At 29.2% G+C, this 22,433-nt stretch overlaps 5 protein-coding genes across 8 annotated transcripts; 3 read left to right on the top strand and 2 right to left on the bottom strand.

Moving 5' to 3' along the window:
• The first annotated feature begins 198 nt into the window (after positions 1-198).
• LOC122395660 (palmitoyltransferase ZDHHC2) lies at positions 199-6,745 on the top strand. 3 transcript variants are annotated; one of them, XM_043393432.1, is made up of 10 exons: positions 200-928; positions 1,444-1,470; positions 1,567-1,661; positions 1,736-1,856; positions 1,926-2,149; positions 2,303-2,432; positions 2,536-2,662; positions 3,309-3,395; positions 4,595-4,725; positions 6,508-6,745. In XM_043393432.1, the coding sequence occupies exons 1-10, from the start codon at positions 781-783 to the stop codon at positions 6,516-6,518; spliced, it is 1,101 nt and encodes a 366-aa protein (XP_043249367.1). In that variant the 5' UTR covers positions 200-780; the 3' UTR covers positions 6,519-6,745. The 3 variants fall into 3 exon arrangements, with proteins under 3 accessions (XP_043249369.1, XP_043249367.1, XP_043249368.1); XM_043393434.1 differs by lacking the exon at positions 3,309-3,395 and having other exon boundaries at positions 199-928; XM_043393433.1 differs by lacking the exon at positions 6,508-6,745 and having other exon boundaries at positions 4,595-4,736.
• Positions 6,746-8,004: 1,259 nt separating this feature from the next.
• On the bottom strand, positions 8,005-9,583 carry LOC122395678 (putative hydroxypyruvate isomerase). The gene is made up of 6 exons (XM_043393459.1): positions 9,492-9,583; positions 9,032-9,267; positions 8,833-8,944; positions 8,580-8,752; positions 8,379-8,498; positions 8,005-8,317 (listed from the first exon to the last, which is right to left on the bottom strand). Exons 2-6 carry the CDS (start codon positions 9,228-9,230, stop codon positions 8,130-8,132), a joined length of 792 nt encoding a protein of 263 aa, XP_043249394.1. The 5' UTR covers positions 9,231-9,267; positions 9,492-9,583; the 3' UTR covers positions 8,005-8,129.
• A 239-nt stretch (positions 9,584-9,822) lies between these two features.
• On the bottom strand, positions 9,823-12,556 carry LOC122395637 (T-complex protein 1 subunit theta). Its single transcript, XM_043393386.1, has 6 exons — positions 12,494-12,556; positions 12,216-12,427; positions 11,584-11,886; positions 10,832-11,476; positions 10,306-10,746; positions 9,823-10,200 (listed from the first exon to the last, which is right to left on the bottom strand). The coding sequence occupies exons 2-6, from the start codon at positions 12,273-12,275 to the stop codon at positions 10,012-10,014; spliced, it is 1,638 nt and encodes a 545-aa protein (XP_043249321.1). The 5' UTR covers positions 12,276-12,427; positions 12,494-12,556; the 3' UTR covers positions 9,823-10,011.
• A 179-nt stretch (positions 12,557-12,735) lies between these two features.
• LOC122395700 (guanine nucleotide-binding protein subunit gamma-1) lies at positions 12,736-13,741 on the top strand. 2 transcript variants are annotated; one of them, XM_043393496.1, is made up of 2 exons: positions 12,736-12,896; positions 12,990-13,741. In XM_043393496.1, the coding sequence occupies exon 2, from the start codon at positions 13,027-13,029 to the stop codon at positions 13,237-13,239; it is 213 nt and encodes a 70-aa protein (XP_043249431.1). In that variant the 5' UTR covers positions 12,736-12,896; positions 12,990-13,026; the 3' UTR covers positions 13,240-13,741. The 2 variants fall into 2 exon arrangements, with proteins under 2 accessions (XP_043249431.1, XP_043249432.1); XM_043393497.1 differs by having other exon boundaries at positions 12,757-12,896; positions 13,003-13,741.
• Positions 13,742-14,116: 375 nt separating this feature from the next.
• On the top strand, positions 14,117-22,156 carry LOC122395590 (DNA polymerase zeta catalytic subunit). The gene is made up of 19 exons (XM_043393280.1): positions 14,117-14,430; positions 14,540-14,687; positions 14,767-14,953; positions 15,018-15,111; positions 15,191-15,670; positions 15,740-15,971; positions 16,062-17,225; positions 17,287-17,350; positions 17,423-18,734; positions 18,828-18,978; positions 19,047-19,409; positions 19,484-19,672; positions 19,760-20,072; positions 20,153-20,471; positions 20,561-20,809; positions 20,893-21,006; positions 21,071-21,489; positions 21,568-21,796; positions 21,867-22,156. Exons 2-19 carry the CDS (start codon positions 14,549-14,551, stop codon positions 22,038-22,040), a joined length of 6,192 nt encoding a protein of 2,063 aa, XP_043249215.1. The 5' UTR covers positions 14,117-14,430; positions 14,540-14,548; the 3' UTR covers positions 22,041-22,156.
• The last annotated feature ends 277 nt before the right edge of the window (positions 22,157-22,433 follow it).

Raw genomic sequence — 22,433 nt, 5'->3', positions numbered from 1 at the left:
TTAAACAATTGGTTTAGTTTCGTATCCAGAAATAGTAATTCAGTCACTTCATATTTAGTAATGAAACTATCTATTTCATGCTGACCAATAAGTGACGTTATACGGATCTGCATCATGCTTTTTTTTTTTTTGCAAAGAATAGGTTACCCACATTTTCTCTGTTCCTATTCGTTATATAGCATTTAAGCATTTCTTAATCATATTTTTTAAATAGTGTGTCTTGCTTATTAATAGTGTGTTTTGTTTTTAGACAACTTTTCATGTCTAATTAATAGTGGTAACACGAAGAAATAAAAAAAAATGGTTGTCGATGAGTTCGATACAACCATGGCATTTAAAAGTTTTTCACGCTTACTAGCCAACTCTGTAACTAATCGATTCAAATAAGAATCAATGAAGTTATATTTCGCAAAAGTTCAATCTTATTATGTCTGTAAACTGTGTATCTAGTAATTAAAACAAAGATACCTATACGTAATCAATTTGAATAGCGTGCGGTATGAAAACGGAATCTAAGATAAAGTATCGTTTCCGTTCGGAATAAAGTTATTCGCGTTTCGCATTTTCTCGTAAATAGATACATATGTATCGACATTTGTAATGCGATAACAAAAAGGAAATAATAACAAGGGTAACATTCGGCTGTTTATTGTACAATGGTTTCTCGTTCCGAAGGAATCTCCGATTGCGTCTATGCGCTTTATGCAAGGTGTCTGCAATGGTGCATCAGTCAGATTATGGAAAAAATAACGTATACGTGAACGGTGTAATCGTGCACAAATGTTTATCTGTAAGACAGTGAATAGAATGGGAAAGCAAAACGAATCTTGTTGGTGGTGCGTGAAAACCTTGAATTGGATACCAGTTATTTTCATCTTTACAATTATCGTGTGGTCGTATTATGCTTATGTGGTGCAGTTATGCTTTTGTAAGTATTTCCAAATGAACATTTTCCCCTTGATTACAGACTATATGTTACAGTAATAATACTAATTATTATTGTTACTATAGTATTCTTTAACGACCAACATAATTTCGAAAAATTAATATTATGTTATTTTCGCTTTATTCCTTGTTTATAACGAGCTAGTTTGAACGGAACATAAAAAAAAACATTGTACTATACAATACTTTACACGAATTGTGCGGAAGTATCTTTTATTAAGTAGCTGGATATGAAATGTTTTTTTGTTTAAGTTTAAATTTTAATAGAGGAGGAGTTTCTTGCAAAACATGTGTGTATGTACAATAGTTTTCATAAATGATTTTTTTATCATATTTAAAATTTTTTATTTTATCATACATAATTAGTATATTTAAGTAATTTTTCTGTTTGAATTAATGTTTCATATTTATCAATAAATTTTTTATCGATACGATGAAATGAAAAATTAGAATTAAAATTAATAGTATAAAATTAATATTTTGTTTTTCTTCTTTTAGATACAATAGATAATTATATTCAGAAAGGTATGTATAATATTTATAAATATTTTTAAATCATATTTTTAAAAAATGAAAATGTATTGACTTACCATTAATTCTGTTATGTTTATTTGTTGATAGCCTTTTACTTGTTTTTCTATCACATCCTATTTCTATTATTTTTGTGGTCCTATTGGCAAACTGTATTTACAGACTTAATAGAAGTACCAGACAAGGTAAGATTCTGTATATACAATTATTATAATGTCTATACGTAAGTAATATATTAATGGCATGGTGTTTTGTATAGTTTAGAATACCAGATGCAGAAATGGAAAAATTTCAACAAGCCGAAACAGAAGAAGTACAGAGACAGATCTTAGAAAGATTTGCACAAGATCTTCCAGTTACAAATCTCACTATTAAAGGAGGTACACTATAGATTCATTCGCTTATATGCAGAGAAAATGTATGTACTTTATATAAATTACTTGTTTTAGTAATACGTTTCTGTAAAAAATGTCAGTTAATTAAGCCAGATCGAGCACACCATTGTAATGTGTGCAAAACGTGTGTTTTAAAAATGGATCATCACTGCCCATGGGTAAACAACTGTGTAGGCTTTCACAACTATAAATTCTTCATGTTGTTTTTGGCATATGCTCTTCTTTATTGTATATTTATTACTGCTACAACTTTACAATACTTCATACGTTTTTGGAAAGTAAGTACAATTTATTATGTAATCGTTACATAATAAATTTTAAAAGTTTCCTTAGTCATTAATTTAATTGCGCTTAAAATATCATTATATATTGTAAAATAGTATTGTTTACTACTTTTTTTATACTTTTAAATATGAATATTTATTATATAGGGAGAATTGGATGGAATGGGCAGATTTCATCTATTGTTTTTATTCTTTGTGGCACTGATGTTTGCAGTTAGCCTAAATTCCCTTTTTCTATACCATTGCTACCTTGTTTTACATAATAGGTCTACATTAGGTAATTAAAAGAGTTTATATATTCAAAGTTCTTTCACATATTATACAATACTTAAAGTTTGGTTATTGTATACTTGTTATTAAATATTGTAATATATTTGTAGAGGCATTTACAGCACCAATGTTTCGTACAGGGAAGGATAAAGATGGTTTTAGTCTTGGGAAGTACAATAATTTCCAAGAAGTATTTGGTGATAATGCTAAATTGTGGTTCCTTCCTATTTTTACTAGGTAGGTTCATTAACATGATATGAAAATTTCAAACTTATTTAATATTATATTTTTATTTTAATTGTATAAGAAATTTAAATCTGATAAAACTGTGAACCATTTGCACAATATAAATGTGAAGGAGTACTACAATTATCAAAGTACTTATACTACATGCTTTTTTAATGTAGTGGATGTTGGCATATGTACACGTTTGCGTACATAGTACAGTGTAGAACTTAGTGTAAATTGATATATGTTAGGCATCACGTACTGTAAAAAAGATCTATTATCTTTCATTACTAAATGTGATCATGTATAGAGAACAGTACATAAAAATATGGAGATATTTCAACCTTGTAGTGCACACATATTGCATTGTTTCTTTCTTTCTTTTATGCACTTTCAATCGACTAGATGTGCTGGTATGATTTTGCGAAGATATCATTTCACAGATGAAATATAAAAGTGAAGAAAATGGTAAAAATAAAGAACTATGTGTATCGTATAAAATTGTATAAACTGCCTTAAAAATCAGATATATCTAAATTAATTTTTCATTATATTGCATTAGTTTATCTCATATTCTTTCATAAATAAGTACACAACGACACAATAGTAATTGCATTACCGTTAAATCGCGATGGGTGCGTTAAATGTGTTTTAGTCTTGGAAATGGTGTCACCTATCCAGTACGCGCGCAACATCAGGGCCCACCCAATACTTACGACTCCATGGGAAGTACTCGAAACAGGTCAGCATTATAGAAGTTTAAAGTAAAGCTGCATATAAACTTTACTATGGAACTCGTTAGTATTATCGATTAGAAGGCAGTTCATATTTAAACGAACAATACACCAATTACCATTACAAAATTTTTCGAACAAAACATTTTCTTCATATTTTTTTTTCTTTAAATTCATATGTTTATTTTATAGAATGTTATCATCTTTCATTTAAAAACTTTTCATTTTTCATTTATTTTGTAGAGTTCCAGAGTAATGAAGATGCGTACATGTTGCTTCCTGGATGCATGCGATTGTTTATTTCCATTGTGTCTTTATTTCTTTCCTAATACACGACTGTATCATAAAGGGTAGCTGTTACACTTATAAAATTTGTTGGATTAATACTAACATTGATATCTTTGTTTGATATAACATTAAACTAATGAAATTATGACTTGCGCACTATAAATATGGACTTTATTGCTATCATTGATTATTGATCAATCATACATGTATTTCGTAATTTATCGAGACGTGTTCATAAGTAATCCGAAAATTCTAGTCAATATACTTACTAGTATATTAAAGAATGTAATTCCTATATGACATCTGCATTTATTGTTATTTCTATTCAAATTTTATACATTCCGATTTTAATTAATAATTGTTATATTTTTTATTCAAACGAGTATTGTTTATATTACTGTTTACGATAAGATTAAATTTGTACCCTTGTATTTAATCTGCAGATAATCATTATTTGAGATGGACTTTAAGAAATAGGTATTAGTTTCATTTTAAATTGATATTTATTAATGCATGTTTTTCTTTGTAGATGCATCATATTGTGCATTAATTAAATCACATATATCGGTATAAATTTCTTACAACTTTATGAGGTATTGTGCATCTGGTTCTTACAGACTGATAATTTAAATTTAACCGTTAGAAGTGGCGTAACTATATTTTAATGTTAGCTTTTATGATGTTTGTTAATCTTAAAACAATAAATTAGAAATAAATGTACAAAGAAATAATTGTACGATATTGAAAGATTAACATCTAATTTTGTTTGAAAAATATATTATATAAATAAAATAGAATGTAAAATTCCAAGTTCAAAATACTACTTTCTAGTATAGATAGATTTTCAGATACAATTAGTTACGCTACCTCTGAGTATGAATGGGATTACATCAAGTAGAAGGTAGGGTGTGGGTTACAGTTTTGGCGATGGGGTAAACTTTCCTGAACGGCTGTGCAATGAAGACACACATACTCTGTTGGGGCATACTACCCAACAGTGGGGTGATGAGACCGAGCTTGACTCTCCACCTCCCTATGGGTCGCAATCAGGTATTGTGTAGTCTGAATCCCTATGTTGAGGCAGTGCGTTAGTCTATACATATTGTCCAAATACATATTAAAGTATTTCTGGTACAAAACTCATGTTAGCCACAATTACTCTCTATGTTACATTCGTGAAGAAAATATGTTGTTCAATTTTCTGAGTAATTCTACACGCTCATATCAACTTTTACTTATAACTATCATTTTTCTTCTTAATAAGTTACCATTATTGTCACACGGGGAATGTAATTTTATAGAGTATTTTAAATATTATATGCACAAATTACTATCTATGTTTATTGATTTAATTAAAGTACATATGGGCAAAAAAAATACATATATTGTTAAAAGTAAAAGTTTTCAGATATGGACATTATTAAAATTTTGCACATCGATATCATTAATGTCTTAAATTATAACAAATTTACTATGTACATAGTTTTCAAGGATTAATTTGCTAACAAATTTTAACTGCTTTAATAATTTTCTTTTTTTGACAGCATAAAATATTCTGATTATAAAAATTCGATCGATAAAGAGTTTATTATAAACTCATAGTTTATGTAAGTATAATCTCCATTATATATCTTTTTCCTAAAAAAAATAACTCAATGTTTCAATATAACAGTCAAAACTCAACTACATGTATATTTGAAAATAGAGTATTGCTTATAAAGGATATACATTTTTTATGATGCTTGGTACAAACATGTAATTTATACAATAAAAAGATAAATAGAGAATTACAACTAAAAGTATATTTAAAAATAATACAGCGTGTTTGGCCACGCCTACTGTCTATTGTTAGATAAATCTGTAATAAGAAAAGAAGAATAAACTGGTAAAGTTAGAACGTTTTATGCATTTGTAGTATACGAAGGATTGTTTTCTATACAATTAATACTTAATTTATTCTTAATCTGTGTTTTATTAAAACTGATTGCAGTGCATGAATGTAGAATTATTTTTGTAGGTACATATGTTTTGTCCTGTAAGATTAATTTATGCATATTTACTATAAAAGTAATAAATTATTTATAGATTTATTGCACATTTTTATATTATATTTATTACATACTTTAACATACTTAGAATTATTACAATATAAAATCATAAATAATCATTATTTAAAATATTTGATACTTGATACATAAAATAAAGAATCTACAATTTTGTTTTAGAATGTCCCGCTGTAACTTTATTTATTTATTATGTTTAACGATAATAGGAAGGAGCATAATCTATTGTCATTTAACAAGTAGTAATAAAGTAGATGTATTTAGGAATTCTCATTATGTTTTGACTATAATACACATAGTTTCTAACGTGTAAATAATTTTATTGATAAATTTAGGAAATCAGCTTCACACTTGTATAGAAATGTAATATTAGTGGATAGGTAATGTCAATGTTGTATAGTACAGATACAAAATAGTTGAAAAACATTACTCCAATTATGAAAAATTAATTTTTGGTACAACAAAATTCTTTATAAGATATATATTGGATGAAATAGCAGAAATACAAATTTGTTTGTGTCATGGTACATAGAAAAACTTTTAAAATCGTACAAGGCAAAATTGAGTTTTGTATTGTTGCATGTTTTTGTAGCTTACAATAAGTAATATCTAACACTGTTTTTGTGCAAATGAAACGCAAGTATTACTAGTACATAATTGCTTATTGCTAAAGTCATAAAGTCATAAATTTCAAGATTATCTGAAATGTTATAAATATATTTACATAATAAATGCTTGTTTGATACAATCATACTATAATATTTTACAGCACTGCTATAATAGGTTCTGCTGCAGATGCTAACCAACCGCTAGTGGATACAACTGAAGTTGTTTGATGCAGCAATTATAATTTCTTCGTCTTTATTGCAGACATATCTTTGGTGCTGACTAACAGAATTCAGTTTCAAAGTTTTTATGTAAATCTTATGCATTTGTGACATTTTATTGCAATCAAACCTTGTTTGTGTTTTTTATTTCTTTTTTTTTTTTTTACCTTTACAAAGATTTGAAACAAATACTAATGAAGTAACTTATTAGTTACTTTCGAGATCTCTTAATAAATTTTTATCATTATAGATTTACTTATATAACATTTGTTATTGTATATTTAGATTCTTATCTGGATACAATATTTTACTTACAAATGCAAAGGGTTAATATTAAGATCACATTCACTACTGTACATTGAAACTTTCATAGTCTTCTATATATTCTATGTATTAAAGAAATTATTAGGATAATTAGAATGCAAAATAATTTGCACAACATTTTTAATATTTCTTGTATGTACAACACTGTTAATGGTGCAGTTACTAATACGTATAATAGCATATGTAATTATTATTGTAATTCATAATAGCCTCTTTTGCAAATGTTAAGTTAGTCTTAAAAACTTATGTTATTGGAATATAAAAAAAAAGAATTGATATGATGGTAAATGTAAATTGTTATATCTATTAAAACAAATTACTGTCAAGAATTTAATAAAATGTATAATAAAGAAGTAAGAACACTGGAAAACGATAGAAGTATTGTGGCTTTTAAAAAATAATTAGAAATTATTAATATTGTAATGTAATTATCAACATAGTACAATATTGGAAGTATTCTTTCAACTGTATAGTATATTGCATTTTGTCTATATTGAAACCAAAATACAAATGTAAATTTTAAAGATTTAAAGTATTAACGTGATTATTGATTTCTAAAACAGTTCTTTGATATCTATTGAAGTGAATCGTCATTATTTCAATACTAATTTATTGCTGTAACAAGAAACTTATTTTTTTTATATATTTAATACTAATATGTTATTGTAACTATTTTATAAAGTACAATTTAAAAATTTTGTACTTAAAATATGGAATTATTTTTTCTGAAGCCTATAGGCCTATAATGAGGATAGTCCATTAAATATTGCTATTTCAATATTAACTATTGTTTAATTAAAGAACAACATATACATATATAAATTTATTGAATAATAAGTAGAGCATAAATGATTATATAATTGTATAAATTTAATGTACGCCGCCTTATTATAGATTTCTTAGCATTTAACATTTTTGTAATAGTTTGTTTTTGTGTCCGATATAAATCAAAAGATAAAAATTAATCGATGCAACAGTTTTACATAATTAGCACAAAGGAATTTTTCAATGTATTAACAAGGAGTATTATTGCGAAACGAAATTTTGTTTATTTCTTCCGTTATGTATATAACATTTATAATAATAATTAAATTGTTAACATACGACATACATTGTAATGCAAAAATGTATGCAGTTTTCGTAAAAGGTTCTTTATTCTTCTCTTAAGTAATAATAAGAAATAAAATAATTACTTACTAATTATAGGTGGAAACTTTCAACAAATGTTTAAAATTTCTTATTATAATTTGTAACCATATTTTTGTATCCAATTTAATCCTTCTACAGACGATGACTTTGGACGATACTCCAAACCAACATATCCACTATATCCTTCTTTTTCCAAGGTGGTAAGGACGTATTTATAATCTACTTCTCCTGGAGTATCGGGTTCATGTCTGTCCGGAACTTGAGCAATTTGTACATGACCTATGAATTACAATATAAATTATTTGTCCAGGTTTTTATACAGTTAAAATGCAACAGGTACCTATGTAGGGCAGAAGTTCCTTTATATTTTTTGTAATATTGCCACAAATATGTTGTAGGTGGAAAACATCGAGTTGCAACTTCAAATTTGGACTATTTATCCTTTTTACCACATCTAGGCCTATATAGAAATGTTATATTAATAAGCATAATAATTACTAATATTGCTAAAAATCCTTTTTACTCTCCGACAAGTGGTTACCTTTTTGAAAACTATTCATGTAATAATTTGGAACTGTAATATTATTAATAGGTTCAATAAGGCCAATAATTCCTTCTTTTTGAAAACATTCAACTGCATACCGAAGATTTTTTTCATAAACAGCATTGTTAATAGGTGTTACTTGACCGACTTTACCGGACATTATATGAATTCTATTAAAAAAATTAAAAAAATATACTAAACATTAAAACATTATCAAAAGATCATTTGTTTGTGTATACAGTCTTTTTACCGTTTGCAGTTTAAAGCTTTTGCATACTCTATTGTCAAGTCAATGCTCTTTTTGAAGTTATCTTCTTCTCCAGGTATTGCTGCAAATCCCAGTTCTCCTTTTGATACATCACCTATTATAATGAATTATTTTAAAAAAAAGTTGTTATTCATTAAATAATTTCTTGTAATGCTTTTTAAGAATTGTAATTATTAAATACCTGTAAAAACATTTATGAGAATTTGTTCAACGCCTGCGTTTTTTTTTGCTTCTGATACATCTTTAATGGTAAAACCAAAAGGGAATCCACTTTCCACAGCTTTAAAACCAGCTTCTTTTGCCAATTGATATCTTTCTATGATTGATGGTGACTCCAGAAACATAAAGGATAAATTGGTGGCGAATTTTATATTAGTCATATTTAATCCTCCTTTTCAGACAAAGCCACAATTATAACTGGTTTTAACGAAGAGATTATTTAACGATTTAGTATTCTTTATAATTATATAAGTCTCCTTATCATTCTTAAGTGAAATAATCATTATTGAGATATCAATAGATAAAAATTACTGTTTGATATCATGTCCAAATACGAATACATAGATACAATTTTATTTTTTTCAATTATGCAATACTTAATAAGAAAAAGGATCGAATTATTAAGTGACTACAATACTAACCTCTATTTCAAAATATCAAGTGCAAAATTTAATGTTTTTAACAAAATTTGAAAAACTCCTAAAGAATCACTATCCACAATTGTACTTAAAATTGCATAATATAAAAATAAAGTCTAATAATTTATCAATTGTTCTTCACATACATTCATTCAACTTTTGTCTCATTCATAGCATTATCTTTTAAAATGTTGTATGCAATGGTAGTGAAAATAATGAAAATATATATTATATATAATATTTAGAATTTTATTATATTCTAATATATCAAACTTAAGTAGATTTAAGATTTAAGGAAAGTATAAAATAATGTACATATCAATATTGTTCATAGATAATTTGTTTTCATTAAAAAATGTAAAGTAGTACAACATTATACACATAATACAAAGACGAGTATGTTAACATTTTTACAAATACTTTTTTTTGTATGACAGTGTGTTTAATGCGCTGAAAGCCAACGTAATGCAAAATTATAAATTAAATACAAGAATTAATGAATAGCTGAGTGACATATATATTATCACTCGTCGTCGTCACGGACACCTCCACCTGGTACTTTTGGTCCTCCAGCACGTTTTGCCATAATAATTTGATCGATTTTAAGAACAGTACATGCAACACCAACAGCATATTTTAAACCCCACTCTTTTGTTATGTATAAGTCTAAAATTTCAGCTTCAACTGTATCAAGAAGAGCTGCACCCTTATGCTGGAACAAATTTTTTGTTATACATATTATTTTGATCAACAAAGAAGTTCGTTAATGCAAAATTACACAAAACAAAAAAATTAGATATAAATATTAAATACATACATCAATATCAAAACCATAAGTCTTTTTGCCTTCCTTATGTGCAGCATAAAGTTTTGATAAAAGTTCAGAAGCATGACATCCACTATTCTCAGCTATGGTTTTTGGAAATATTTCTAAAGCAGTTGCAAATCTACGTGCCGCGTATTGTTCTAAACCTGGTAGAGTATCTGCATACGTAATAAGTTGTGAAGCTAGTTCAATTTCAGTGGCACCTGCACCAGGAAGAAATCTTCCATCTCTTGTTAATCCTTTGAACGTATTAACACCATCATCGATAGCACGTTCAATATCATCTATGTAATTTTCGGTGGATCCTCTAACAATTATAGTACTAATACGGCTCTCTTTGTCATTTAATACAAACTTTACTATCATGGTTTCTCCTATTTCATCAATGCATACAGAATCTGCATATCCCAATTCGTCTTTTGTCGGTGGAATCTTAAAATAAATATAATCGTGTGAAGAGACAAAATGAGATATAAATAGTATAAACGAGGCAGAGAGATAAAATAAAATTATCTACCAGTTTTGGAAGTGCAGTAGCACCAACAGTTTTACACAGTCTTCTAATATCAAATTTGCTGGGTATACGAACAGCCATTAAATTATATTTGTTCATATAATGTAAAGCCATATCACCAAACTTTCCTCCTGAAACTATCACGCTGACTCCGCTGTCAGCAATTGTTTTGATTTGAGTTTCCAGAAGGGATTCCTCTCCTCTAGAAAATTTCATCAATTCCTCGGCTGATTTTATCAATACTGTTCCTTTTGTTTCAGTTTGCACAATGTCTACAGCGCAGGTATAAACAGCAATTTTGGCATTATCCTTTTTTGCAACGTCCCCTTCAACTTGTCGTTTAAATACCATTCCTTGTACAACTTCAGAACTAGACAAGCCACTTCCAAGTATTTTACAGACACGCACATTGTCTACATTGAAAGTAGTTTTCTCTGGTAAAATTGATACACAAGCTTGCGTTATAAGAGAAGTAAGATGATCTTCATTTCCATATTGTTTACTCATAACAGATGTTTTAATTCCAACTTTCACTGCTTTTTCGTCTCGATAATCTTTTACTTCGTAACAGACTAATGTTGGTAATATTTCTAATGTTCTTTCTAGCGAAGCTTCGTATCCCTCAACTATTTCAGATGTAGTAATCCCCTGTTACAAAAGATACTTTTATATTCTTTGTACTCAATTGATAACTATTAACTATTAAGTTAACTTGTTATAATATTAATGTCAATGATTATATTTAAAAATTTTACCAAACGAAGTAATTCCTCTGCAGCTTCTAAAAGAGCTCCAGCAAATATTATAACAAAATTTGTTCCATCACCAACTTCCGCTTCTTGCATTTTTGATGTTAAGACTAACAATTTAGCAGCTGGATGTTCAACTTCCAATTCATTAACGATTGTTGCAGCATCATTAGTAACAAATAATTTTTCAATGTGATTAATAACCATTTTATTCATGCCATTTGGACCATAAGCAGTCCTTACAGTTTGTGCGAATTGCTTGCATACTGATATATTTCTATACACAGCTTCTTCCAAACCTGAAAAATACTAATTGAAAGATAGTAATATAAATATTGTGTATATTGCTCTGTAATAATTAAATACTAAAATTTTTAATACTAATAATAAAGTAAATACTAAATAATCCCAGACACGAGGGAACCATGGAATTTCAACTCATCTAAAATATTTTTAACGTGTTATAAAAAATATAAGTGTGGGATGAATATATTGTGTCCATAAAAGGTAACGTTCAGCGAAATGTTGTATCATCTTTATTTCAACGAGAAAACGTTATTTGACCATGGTCTCATAACATGATGAGAAGGCATGTAAATTATGTATGCAACATTTTATTGAGGATACTTTTAACTTACAAGGGCTCCTTCTTTGAGCATTTGGGCCATGCCCGGTGCCTTTGGTATGTGCATAGCCATCTTTTTTACAAAATTGAAAGATCTCTATCCGGCGTGCGACTCACAATTGATAGCCGTGGAATGTGGATAGGGTAGAATAGCTGCTTCAATTTTCCGTCAAAAAATAATAAAGAATCGAGATCTTTCTTTAGAACCAACTATTAAAGTGACACCTGCAGGCGATAATTATTAAAATTTTACTACATCGATGGTTCATTTTCATAGATAATCAAACATACATGGAAACCGCAGATTATCCCTAGTGATGGCGTAGCCGGACTAAAGAATTGGACGAAGGTGTTATAATTTTCCTAATTTCATTATTTCCACAGTACGTACAAAATCACAAATGTCGTGTGTACTTTTCTTTATTAAAGAAATTTATCCACAAGTGGCAAACAATTCTGTTTTCTTTCAAATAACAGATTTGTTGTAGAAAATAATAAATAGTAATATTTCTGCAAAAGAACTAGCGTCATTTATAAAAACATTGCTTTACGAGAATCAGCCTTAAGGGATAGGCTCGCACTGTGAAACTGTGTAAAACGTTGATATGATTTAAGAATTGTTGGAAAGAATAGAATTTATTTATAAAGTATTGTAAGATATAACATATTGACGTAAACTGTTGCAGTAAAATCCGTAAGTTTGGTTCTACAATTATCAGATTTCTAAAAGTATAAATTACCAAAAAATGATAGAAGGAAACTCAAAGAAAGTGTTTTATTTTTTTAGAAGTGTTTAACAGAATATCCTGTTGTTCACGATTGTTATGGATATGGTGATCACGAATTTGCAACAACAACGTCACACTACGGAGCAATTGCGTCGTGAAGCAGCTTTGAAGCGAATCACAGTCAGCAAAGCCGTGGAGGATATTATGAAGTACATAACGGAGCATGAACAAGAGGATTGTCTCTTGGTTGGTTTTTCATCGCAAAAGTCTAATCCCTTTCGTGAAAAAAGTTCATGTACCATTTTTTAAGCTTGCGTGTTTAAAATGAAGAGAAGAATCGTTTATATTTCTTAATTAACTATTCAAATTTTATGACTTCGTCGTGTAATATTTTCATGAAAAAGAATAGAAAATTGTCAATTATTTTATTATTTTCGTGTACGAAATATTTGACTTTTGTAATGGATATGTTTAATTTATTGTACTATTAAGTCGACATTGAAAGTATTTGCATCGTTAATATTCTGGCTTTCGATTAATTGAGTTAATTTGATAAATTAGAGCCGTTATTATTGCTTGTATACGTGAATGCATCTATTTTTGTATGTAACGAATGTGTTTGTGAAGAGGAAAATCTCAGGCACAGTTTGCAAGTCCGAGTTGTTGCCATTTTGTCAGCCTAAAAATGCATATACACAAAATATTTTTCATATATATATATATATTCATAAAACTGAGAGACTATTTTATACAGTGTTGAATTTGTAAAATTCTTAAGAAATTATGTGTACTAATGGCAACCAAATAAATACCTGATGTTAACATAATCTATTTATGGATTATATTTACAAAATCATTATTAGAATTAAATATTTCAAATGTCTTTTGTATGATAAAATAAATATACATTTATATAATTTATATTGTCAAGTATACAAAAAAGACAACAAAACACTTAAGAAAGTTGAATTGTAATAAAATAAAAAAATGTTATAAATATAAACTTTGAATTTGTATCTCCATTATATATATATATATTGGTCCCAAAAGTGTCCGCCATCTTGTGTATCGAGTGAATTTTATGTACAATTGTAGGTATAAAGTATATAGGCAGTGACGTACAATTTTGATTTTCTGGCAACAAATTTTATTATTTCGTGAATAATATGAATAAAATTAAATATTATAATAATATTCAATTGTATACAATATAGTCGAGAAACCGGTACACTGTCGAGACAGTTTATTGGGACATGAAAACGTATCGTAATAACCTTAATAGTAGATGTAATTTTAAACGTTTTAAGAAGAAAGATTTTACTTTATTGTTTCTCATTTAGCATAGCTAGTACTGGAGTCGGCTGTGATAAAACATAAAATATGTGTATTTACAATATGTAATAACTTGCAATGTGATATTGGTGGTAAACTGTAAACATAACCTTGACTTTCATGTGTTATCTATATGACTATGTAGGAATCGTTAGGAAGTACTAAAAAGTACGTAATATATTAAAATTCATAAAACATAACTACGGAGTATGAGTTTCCAATAAAGTATTTTTATTTGTTTTTTCTTTCCAAGTATAAACAAATATTTTATTTACAGACATCAAGCATGTTCTCTGTTAGTTTGGTAACGTTAGATAGTTACCAATCGGTTCCTATACCTGATATGGACATAACATTTTCACATTTTCGTGGGTCAGACATTAGACAAGTTCCAGTCATTAGAATATTTGGCTCTACTCCTTTTGGTAAATTGCAATATTATTTGAACGGAATTCGTTGGTAAAAAGTAATTACAATATTATATTTTTTCTGCGTTATATTTAGGAATAAAAACGTGTTTACATATACACAATGTGTTTCCATACATTTATGTGCCATGTACAATAAAAGACAATATCGATAGTTTCATGTATAAATTAGCTACAGCTATAGATTCTGCAATCAATGCATCTCTGGGATCAACAACGTCTAGCACTCAACATGTTTATAATGTTCAAAGAGTTTCTGGAATGTAAGAGAACATTACATACATTGTCTATGTTAATATATTTTATTATATGAAATGTTTGTTTCAGTCCTATTTACGGATTTCATGAGAAAGAACATTTATTTTTAAAAATTTACTTTTATAATCCAGTAATGGTTAAGCGAGCAGCTAATCTTTTAGAGGTAAATAATCTTTGCATTGATAAGTATAGTGTTCTTCGCTAAAGAGAGTCTCATGATGGTAATTAATATTTTATTTTAGAATGGCACAGTACTTAATCAAAATTTGCAACCATACGAAGCTCATATTCCTTTTATTCTGCAATTTATGATAGACTATAATCTTTATGGTATGAGTTTAATAAATTTAACGAACGTTAAACATAGACAACGTACATGCACAGAATCAAAAGAAAATTTCCAGGATGAAAACTTGTCATCTTTATCCAATTCACAAATGTATTTGCCTACATCTGTCGTTAGACAGAGTACATGCAAATTGGAAGTAGATGCGCAAGCAATTGAAATACTCAATAGGCAAGAAATAAAAAATGCTTTAGATTTAAATCCTGGTATTGCAGCAATTTGGAGCAATGAAAAATGTAGAAGAGCAGCTGCAGGTTTTCAAGATGCTGAATCACAACTATTATATTCAAAGTCTAATAATAGAGTTTATACTGTAACAGATAACGATATTTATCAAGAGAAAAGATTAGAACAAAGGCTACAAATTATTTCACAGGTATAGCAACAGGTATTTTAAATTCTCGAGGAATTCTTTTAATCTATTTTAATTTGCTTCTATGTTCAGATCAATGAAACTGCATCATCAGTAACATCAAATACACTCAGTTATCCTCTAGAAGTAGAAAATGAAGATAATTCAATTAATGCTTCGTCCGTGTTAGATCATTTCAAATTATGTACAGTAAATGAAGGAAATAAAAGAGAAATAGGTTTGAACAACCAGCTCCTAAGTTTTGATAACTCTGATATATTGAAACAAACTTTATCTCTAGATAAAAGCATAGAGGCTAGTATATGTAAGTAATAATATCAAACAGTAAATAAATCTTTCTCAGGATTATGAATAATTTTTTTTTTATTAAAATTGCAACGTATGTTATTTATAGTGGATGCTGAAGATATACATTTATTGGAAATGTTAGTTAATTTAGCAGGATCGAGCGAAGAAGAAAAAATTGTAGATGATGATAGTATGTTGGGTTCTCAGTATTCTATATTGACCGATCAAATCAAAGAGGATAATGAAGACGAAGTTGAAGATCTAAATATTACGAGCCTTGATTTAAATAGTCTTAGTTCGTGGAATTCAGTTACTAAATCGCCTAGTCAATCAAGTATAGCTGAAGTTGAAAATTGCAAAGAAACAGCTATTACGCTCGAAGATGATATTAAAGAGATATTTTTATCAGATTTTCCACAATATGATGGTTCAAATGATTTGCTTTTAACAAGTGGAAAAGAATTATCAAAAAATTTGGTCACTAATAAATTAGAAAAACAGAAGGGAATAAGTGGTTGCACAATGCTCATTGAATCGAGTAAAAAACAAACACATAAATATAAAAGGAAACAAAGGAAATCAATGCAAGTTATCGAACAAAATGTATCGTATGCATATTCTGGGAAAATGTTAAATGAGTCTCAATTAGATCATCAAGATTTAGATGTTTATGATGTAGATGAGGTAGAACATGCATTATCATTAATTAATTGTATAAGTTTAAAGCGTACAGCGGATATTAACGAAAATTATTCTAAACAAATTTATTGTAACGAGTTACATTTCAATATACCGGCATTTGATGGTAATACTGTTGATAGTTCTGATTCTGAATTAGATCAAGATGTTACCATTGAAAGACAAGAAAAACGCATTTGTGCTTATAAGTCGAGCACAAAATCTAAAAATGAAGTTAATGTTGTTAATCCTACATTGAAAAAACGGAGGCTGGGAGTTGAAAACTCTGGTTTGGAGTCTCCTAGTAAACGGTATAAAATCAATTCAGATTTATTACAAAATGAATCGCAGTGCACCCCAACCAAAATAAGAGGCTTACAAAGTCCTCATTCTTTATCAAGGAAATATTCTCCGCTGAATATAAAGATAATATCTCCAAAAGCAAATAAAAATTTAGAACAAAATTATTCTACAAGAAATGAACCATGTAGTTCAAAATCAACTTGTATTACCCCAAAACGGAATAGACATCAATTAGAAATGAATTTGCCTTATGATAACGTTTATGGTCTGCCTTCTGAGACAATACGAGGTACGTAATGTACTTTTATTATAATTAGACATGCATTATATATGTGTGTCATATTTTTCAGTGTACTCTGAAAGAAACAGATGTGAAAGTATTAACGAACCGTGCCTCGATAAATGTAACGATATGTAAGTGTATTAAATTTAATATTTCTATTTTGTAAAAGTTTAACTAAACATTTGGTTTTTGTGAATTTTTAGTGCACGTAGTATAAATATAAATAAGGCGTTTATTGATTCAGAGAAAAAGGAATATGATACATTAGAAACAAAGTATGTACAACATTTTACACCTAAAACTAATAAAGAGGTTCGTAAACGATTAAGTTTTTTTAATATTAATGAAAAGGAAATCGATCCTATGAAGGATGATATTGATGAAAGTCATTCTGAACATTTGTCTTTAGCAGAAAAAATAACAAATAAATCATCTGAAAACGATGGTTTTGCTAATCATAAATGTTCCGTAATAACGTGCACAAGGAAGGACGAGAAAATAAATTGTGAACATAAGTTACTTAATGTATCCAAAAGTAATGTAGATTTATACTTAGAGAATCTTTCGCATGATTCAACGGAAGAGAACGAAGAAGAAAGATTTGAAATACCCCTTGAAGACGAAGAAAATATTTGTAATATGATGTATACGCAGTATCTTAACAAGAAATTGGAATCAGAATTAAACAATTTCAGTTCTGTGTGTGTAGAAACTGTAGGTGATATTACAAAAGATAAATTAGTGACTATTACTACGAGATTTAATCCACCAAGCAGAGAAAGAATTATAGACAGCATGAAAACATATGACATTTCAAAATGTAAATCAAGCGGACCATTTTTTAGTAATAAAATTGATCTTATAAAACAAAAAGAAAATTCAAATAAAAAGAACATTAACGATTTGATTTCATTTAAATCTAGCTTGAACAGAGTTACAGGTATTAAACTTTGGCGTAGAATTAAAATAAATGAGTTTTATCCTTCCGGAGCAAGTATAAAGTCTTTTGATATAAAAAGAGTACTTGCAGGATATAATTCAGTAACAATTCAGCCTCTTATTCATCCACCGACCGCAAAAAGCATTAAAACTTGGTTACGGGCCAAAGAATATTTATTAAAAAGAAATAATAAAAGTACAGAAATAAAAAATAATTCAAGTATTATAAACAATGCCAAGAAGACAAAATTAAATTTATCAGACTCAAATTGTGATAAAAATATAATAGAACATGTTGATATCGAAGAACATAGTACAGTTAATAGAACGATCATTGATAATAATAAAGATAGAAGAGAAGAGTTGAAAATTACTAATAGTTCACAATGTTCCAGAGAATCTAATGATACTCCCAATCATTCTTTACAAAAAATGCTTGAAAATCCATTGTTATATAAAAATAATGATACACAGCAACGTTTTGGAGTTTCGTATGGGCAGATTGAATACACTGTCAAAGAACATAGTGGTAACATCGCAGACGAAAATTTTCAAAATGCCAGAGGGCTATCCGTGGTAAATATTCACTTTGAAATTCAATTTCTCTCCTGTACGAAATAGTACTTCTATATTAAATATTCCTCATATTTCATATTTAAATTATTACAGCATCAATATCTAACACTATTATCTTTGGAAGTGCATGTTGTTTCACGTGACAAACTTCTTCCTGATCCAGAACATGATTCGATCGAAGCAATATTCTATGCTATTCATAACGATGTCCCATTATCCTCACATACCGAACAAATGGAACATGGTATACATAAAAATATTATTTTAGAATGTTTTTAAGATTCGTGATTAACAGTAATAATATCGTTTCAGGTGCCATTGTTGTAAATTCTTGTACAGATAATTCAAAATTAAAAACCATTTATTCAATTGGTACTACATGCCCTACATCATACGTATCGAGCGAAGAGGATTTATTAAAAAGTCTTGTAATATTGATTAGACACTGTGATCCAGATATTTTAGTCGGATGGGAGATAGAATCCCTTTCGTGGGGTTACATTCTGCAGAGAGCTTCCAATATTGGATTTAATGACTTCATATGGCAGATTTCGAGAATCTCAAACGTTACTCCTACGTATAAAGGACAAACATCAGACAAAGACAATTTATATGATGCAAAAATACCTGGTCGAATTATTCTTGATGTTTGGAGAATAATGCGACATGAAATAGGTAAAATAAGTATATATGTTTTAGAAGCATGAAAAATTTACAAACTTATGAAATCATATCCATGTTTTTTATAGCGTTATTGAATTACACATTTGAAAATATAATGTATAACGTTTTACATGAAAGAATTTCGTGTCCTACTTTTCAAACTTTAACTGAGTGGTGGAAACATAAAAATGTAACGATGCAATGGAGAGTTATAATGCATTATGTTACGAGAGTTGTTGGTACGCTGAGAATATTGATACAGCTTGATATTATTGGTTCGTACTATTCATTATATGATAAGTTTCCATTAAATGACATTGCGTACAATTTTACAATCTATTTCATACTTTATAAATGCGTAGGACGAACATGTGAACATGCACGACTTTTTGGAATACAGTTTTACGAAGTTTTCTCGCGAGGCTCTCAGTTTCGAGTCGAGTCGATGATGTTGAGACTTGCAAAACCATTGAATTACATTCCTATCTCACCATCCGTGCAACAACGAGCTAAAATGCGAGCACCTGAATCCCTACCACTTATCATGGAACCAAAATCTGCATTTTATACCGATCCATTGATAGTTCTTGATTTTCAAAGCTTGTACCCAAGCATTATTATTGCTTATAATTATTGTTTCTCTACTTGTTTAGGCCGTATAGAACATATTGGCCAGTAAGTATTGTATTAACATTGTTAGCTTTCTCATTAGAAACAAAATGAATGTACAAATAGTTCCCTCTTTCTGTTTCTAGCCACGAACCGTTTGAGTTTGGCGCAGCTACGTTAAAAGTGACAAAAAGTACCGCGGAAAAATTACAAGGAAAAATAAACTTCACGCCTTGCGGGGTAGCTTTTGTCAAACCAGAAGTACGACTAGGAATACTGCCGCGTATGCTCACAGAAATTTTAAATACACGGCTAATGGTAAAAGAATCCATGAAAATCCATGGAAATAAAAATCGTGTGTTGCAACGTGTTCTTCATTCGCAACAATTAGGTCTGAAATTAATTGCAAACGTTACTTATGGCTATACGGCTGCTAATTTTAGTGGAAGAATGCCCTGTATCGAAGTATGTTTATTTAAAAGTGATTGAAATATTTCAGATGCGCAGAATTTCTATTCCACTCTGTATAAAATTAATTATAATTATTATTACAGGTTGGAGACAGTGTCGTTAGTAAAGGCAGAGAAACATTAGAACGAGCGATTAAAATTGTAGAATCTACGCCAAAATGGGGAGCACAAGTCGTTTATGGAGATACAGATTCGTTATTTATCCTTTTGCCTGGAAAATCAAGAGAAGATGCATTTATTATCGGAGCGGAAATTGCTGATACTGTCACTGCAGCTAACCCTCCACCTATAAAACTTAAATTTGAAAAAATTCTACAACCATCCATACTACAAGTAATAACTTACTTTACTGTATTAGTATTTAATAGATTAGTAAAAATATGTAATGTTATTTTAAGAAATTTTTTTATATTTAGACTAAAAAGAGATATTGTGGTTACATGTATGAATTTCTCGAACAAAAAGAACCCGAATATTTAGCTAAGGGTATTGAAACTGTCCGTAGAGATGGTTGCCCGGCTGTGGCTAAAGTAAGTTGAATAATTTAAAGTCCCTTTGTAAAATATAACTAATGGTACTTATTTTACATGTTAGATACTCGAGAAATCATTGAAGATTTTATTCGATACTAAAGATCTTTCCTTATTAAAGCTGTATGTCACCAGGCAGTTTGATAAAATTTTACGCAAAAAAATATCAATTCAAGATTTAACATTTGCAAAGGAATTTCGTGGTTTACGAGGCTATAAAGCCAGTGCTTGCGTACCCGCGTTAGAATTAACACGAAGATTAATTCGGAAAGATCCTCGAGCAATACCTCGTACAGGAGAACGAGTACGATACGTTATAGTAGCAGGCGCACCAAATCAACCGCTTATCCACTGTGTGCGAACTCCCATGGAAGTGATTCTAGATGAGGGCTTGAATCCAAATTCTATATATTATATAACGAAAGTGATTATACCACCCCTTAATCGATGTTTAAACCTAGTCGGGATTGATGTCAATACATGGTACAGTGGATGCTGAATTTTTCTTTTTTTAAATTTACAATGCATTATTCTAAAGATTGAAATTACACTTTGTTCCAGGCACAGGGAAATGTCCCATCGACAAACGCTTGATAAAGCAGTCAGTCTGTTTACAGATAATCAAAAGTCAACTATTCGACAATTTTTTAGTTCCGTCATGTGTGTCGTTTGTGGAGATCAAACGCAGAAGGATATCTGCAACAAGTGTATGACAAATTCAAGTCAAACAGTGACTATTCTGCATGAGAAAATGAGATGGCTGGAACGAACTCATTCCGGACTTAATGCAGTAAATATATGTACAACTTTTATAAATATAGATATAAGTTTTTGTATGTTTATTTAAATCTTTTTTTTAGATTTGTCAGTCTTGTACTGGTTACTTGGAGGATGCAAAATGCGAATCATTGGATTGCCCGGTTTTATATCGTTTAGCTCAAGCTCGAAGAGATCTCATTCAAATACCTTACTTGAACAATATTGTTTATAATGGTGAAACTCTCCTTACAGAAGAAAGGAACGTAAAACAATAGAGGTTTGCATATAGCTCGAAGCCTAATACATCTCGAGCAATCGAATTTTGTTACTATTTAAATTTCCTCTGGGCACTGGTCCTGTGCTACCAGTTAATACATGTTCCTCATTTACATTCCCCACTACTTTTCTCAATAATTTCCTACTTTTTACAAATTCTAAAGTTTCATAATCCCTTATAACTAAACCAAATATTTTTCTACATATTTTTCATGTAATTAATAAGTTATAAACGATTACTGGAAGCGATATGTTTTTTTAATATTGCGCTAAAAAGTGTCTAAAATAGTGTCGACATCTAATATCAGGGATTCGTACTGCTAAAATCGTGCCAGGATCACAGAATGTTAGAGGAGGTATCCGGAGTACAGATTCCCCCGCTCCTCCTACTC

Source organism: Colletes gigas, unplaced genomic scaffold (assembly GCF_013123115.1).
Source record: "Colletes gigas isolate AHSC1104 unplaced genomic scaffold, ASM1312311v1 Colletes_gigas_Sc00006, whole genome shotgun sequence".
In the NCBI taxonomy this organism is placed as follows: Eukaryota; Metazoa; Arthropoda; class Insecta; order Hymenoptera; family Colletidae; genus Colletes; species Colletes gigas.
The sequence above is the reverse complement of the archived record's forward strand: the minus strand, read 5'-3'. Positions and strand labels throughout refer to the sequence as shown.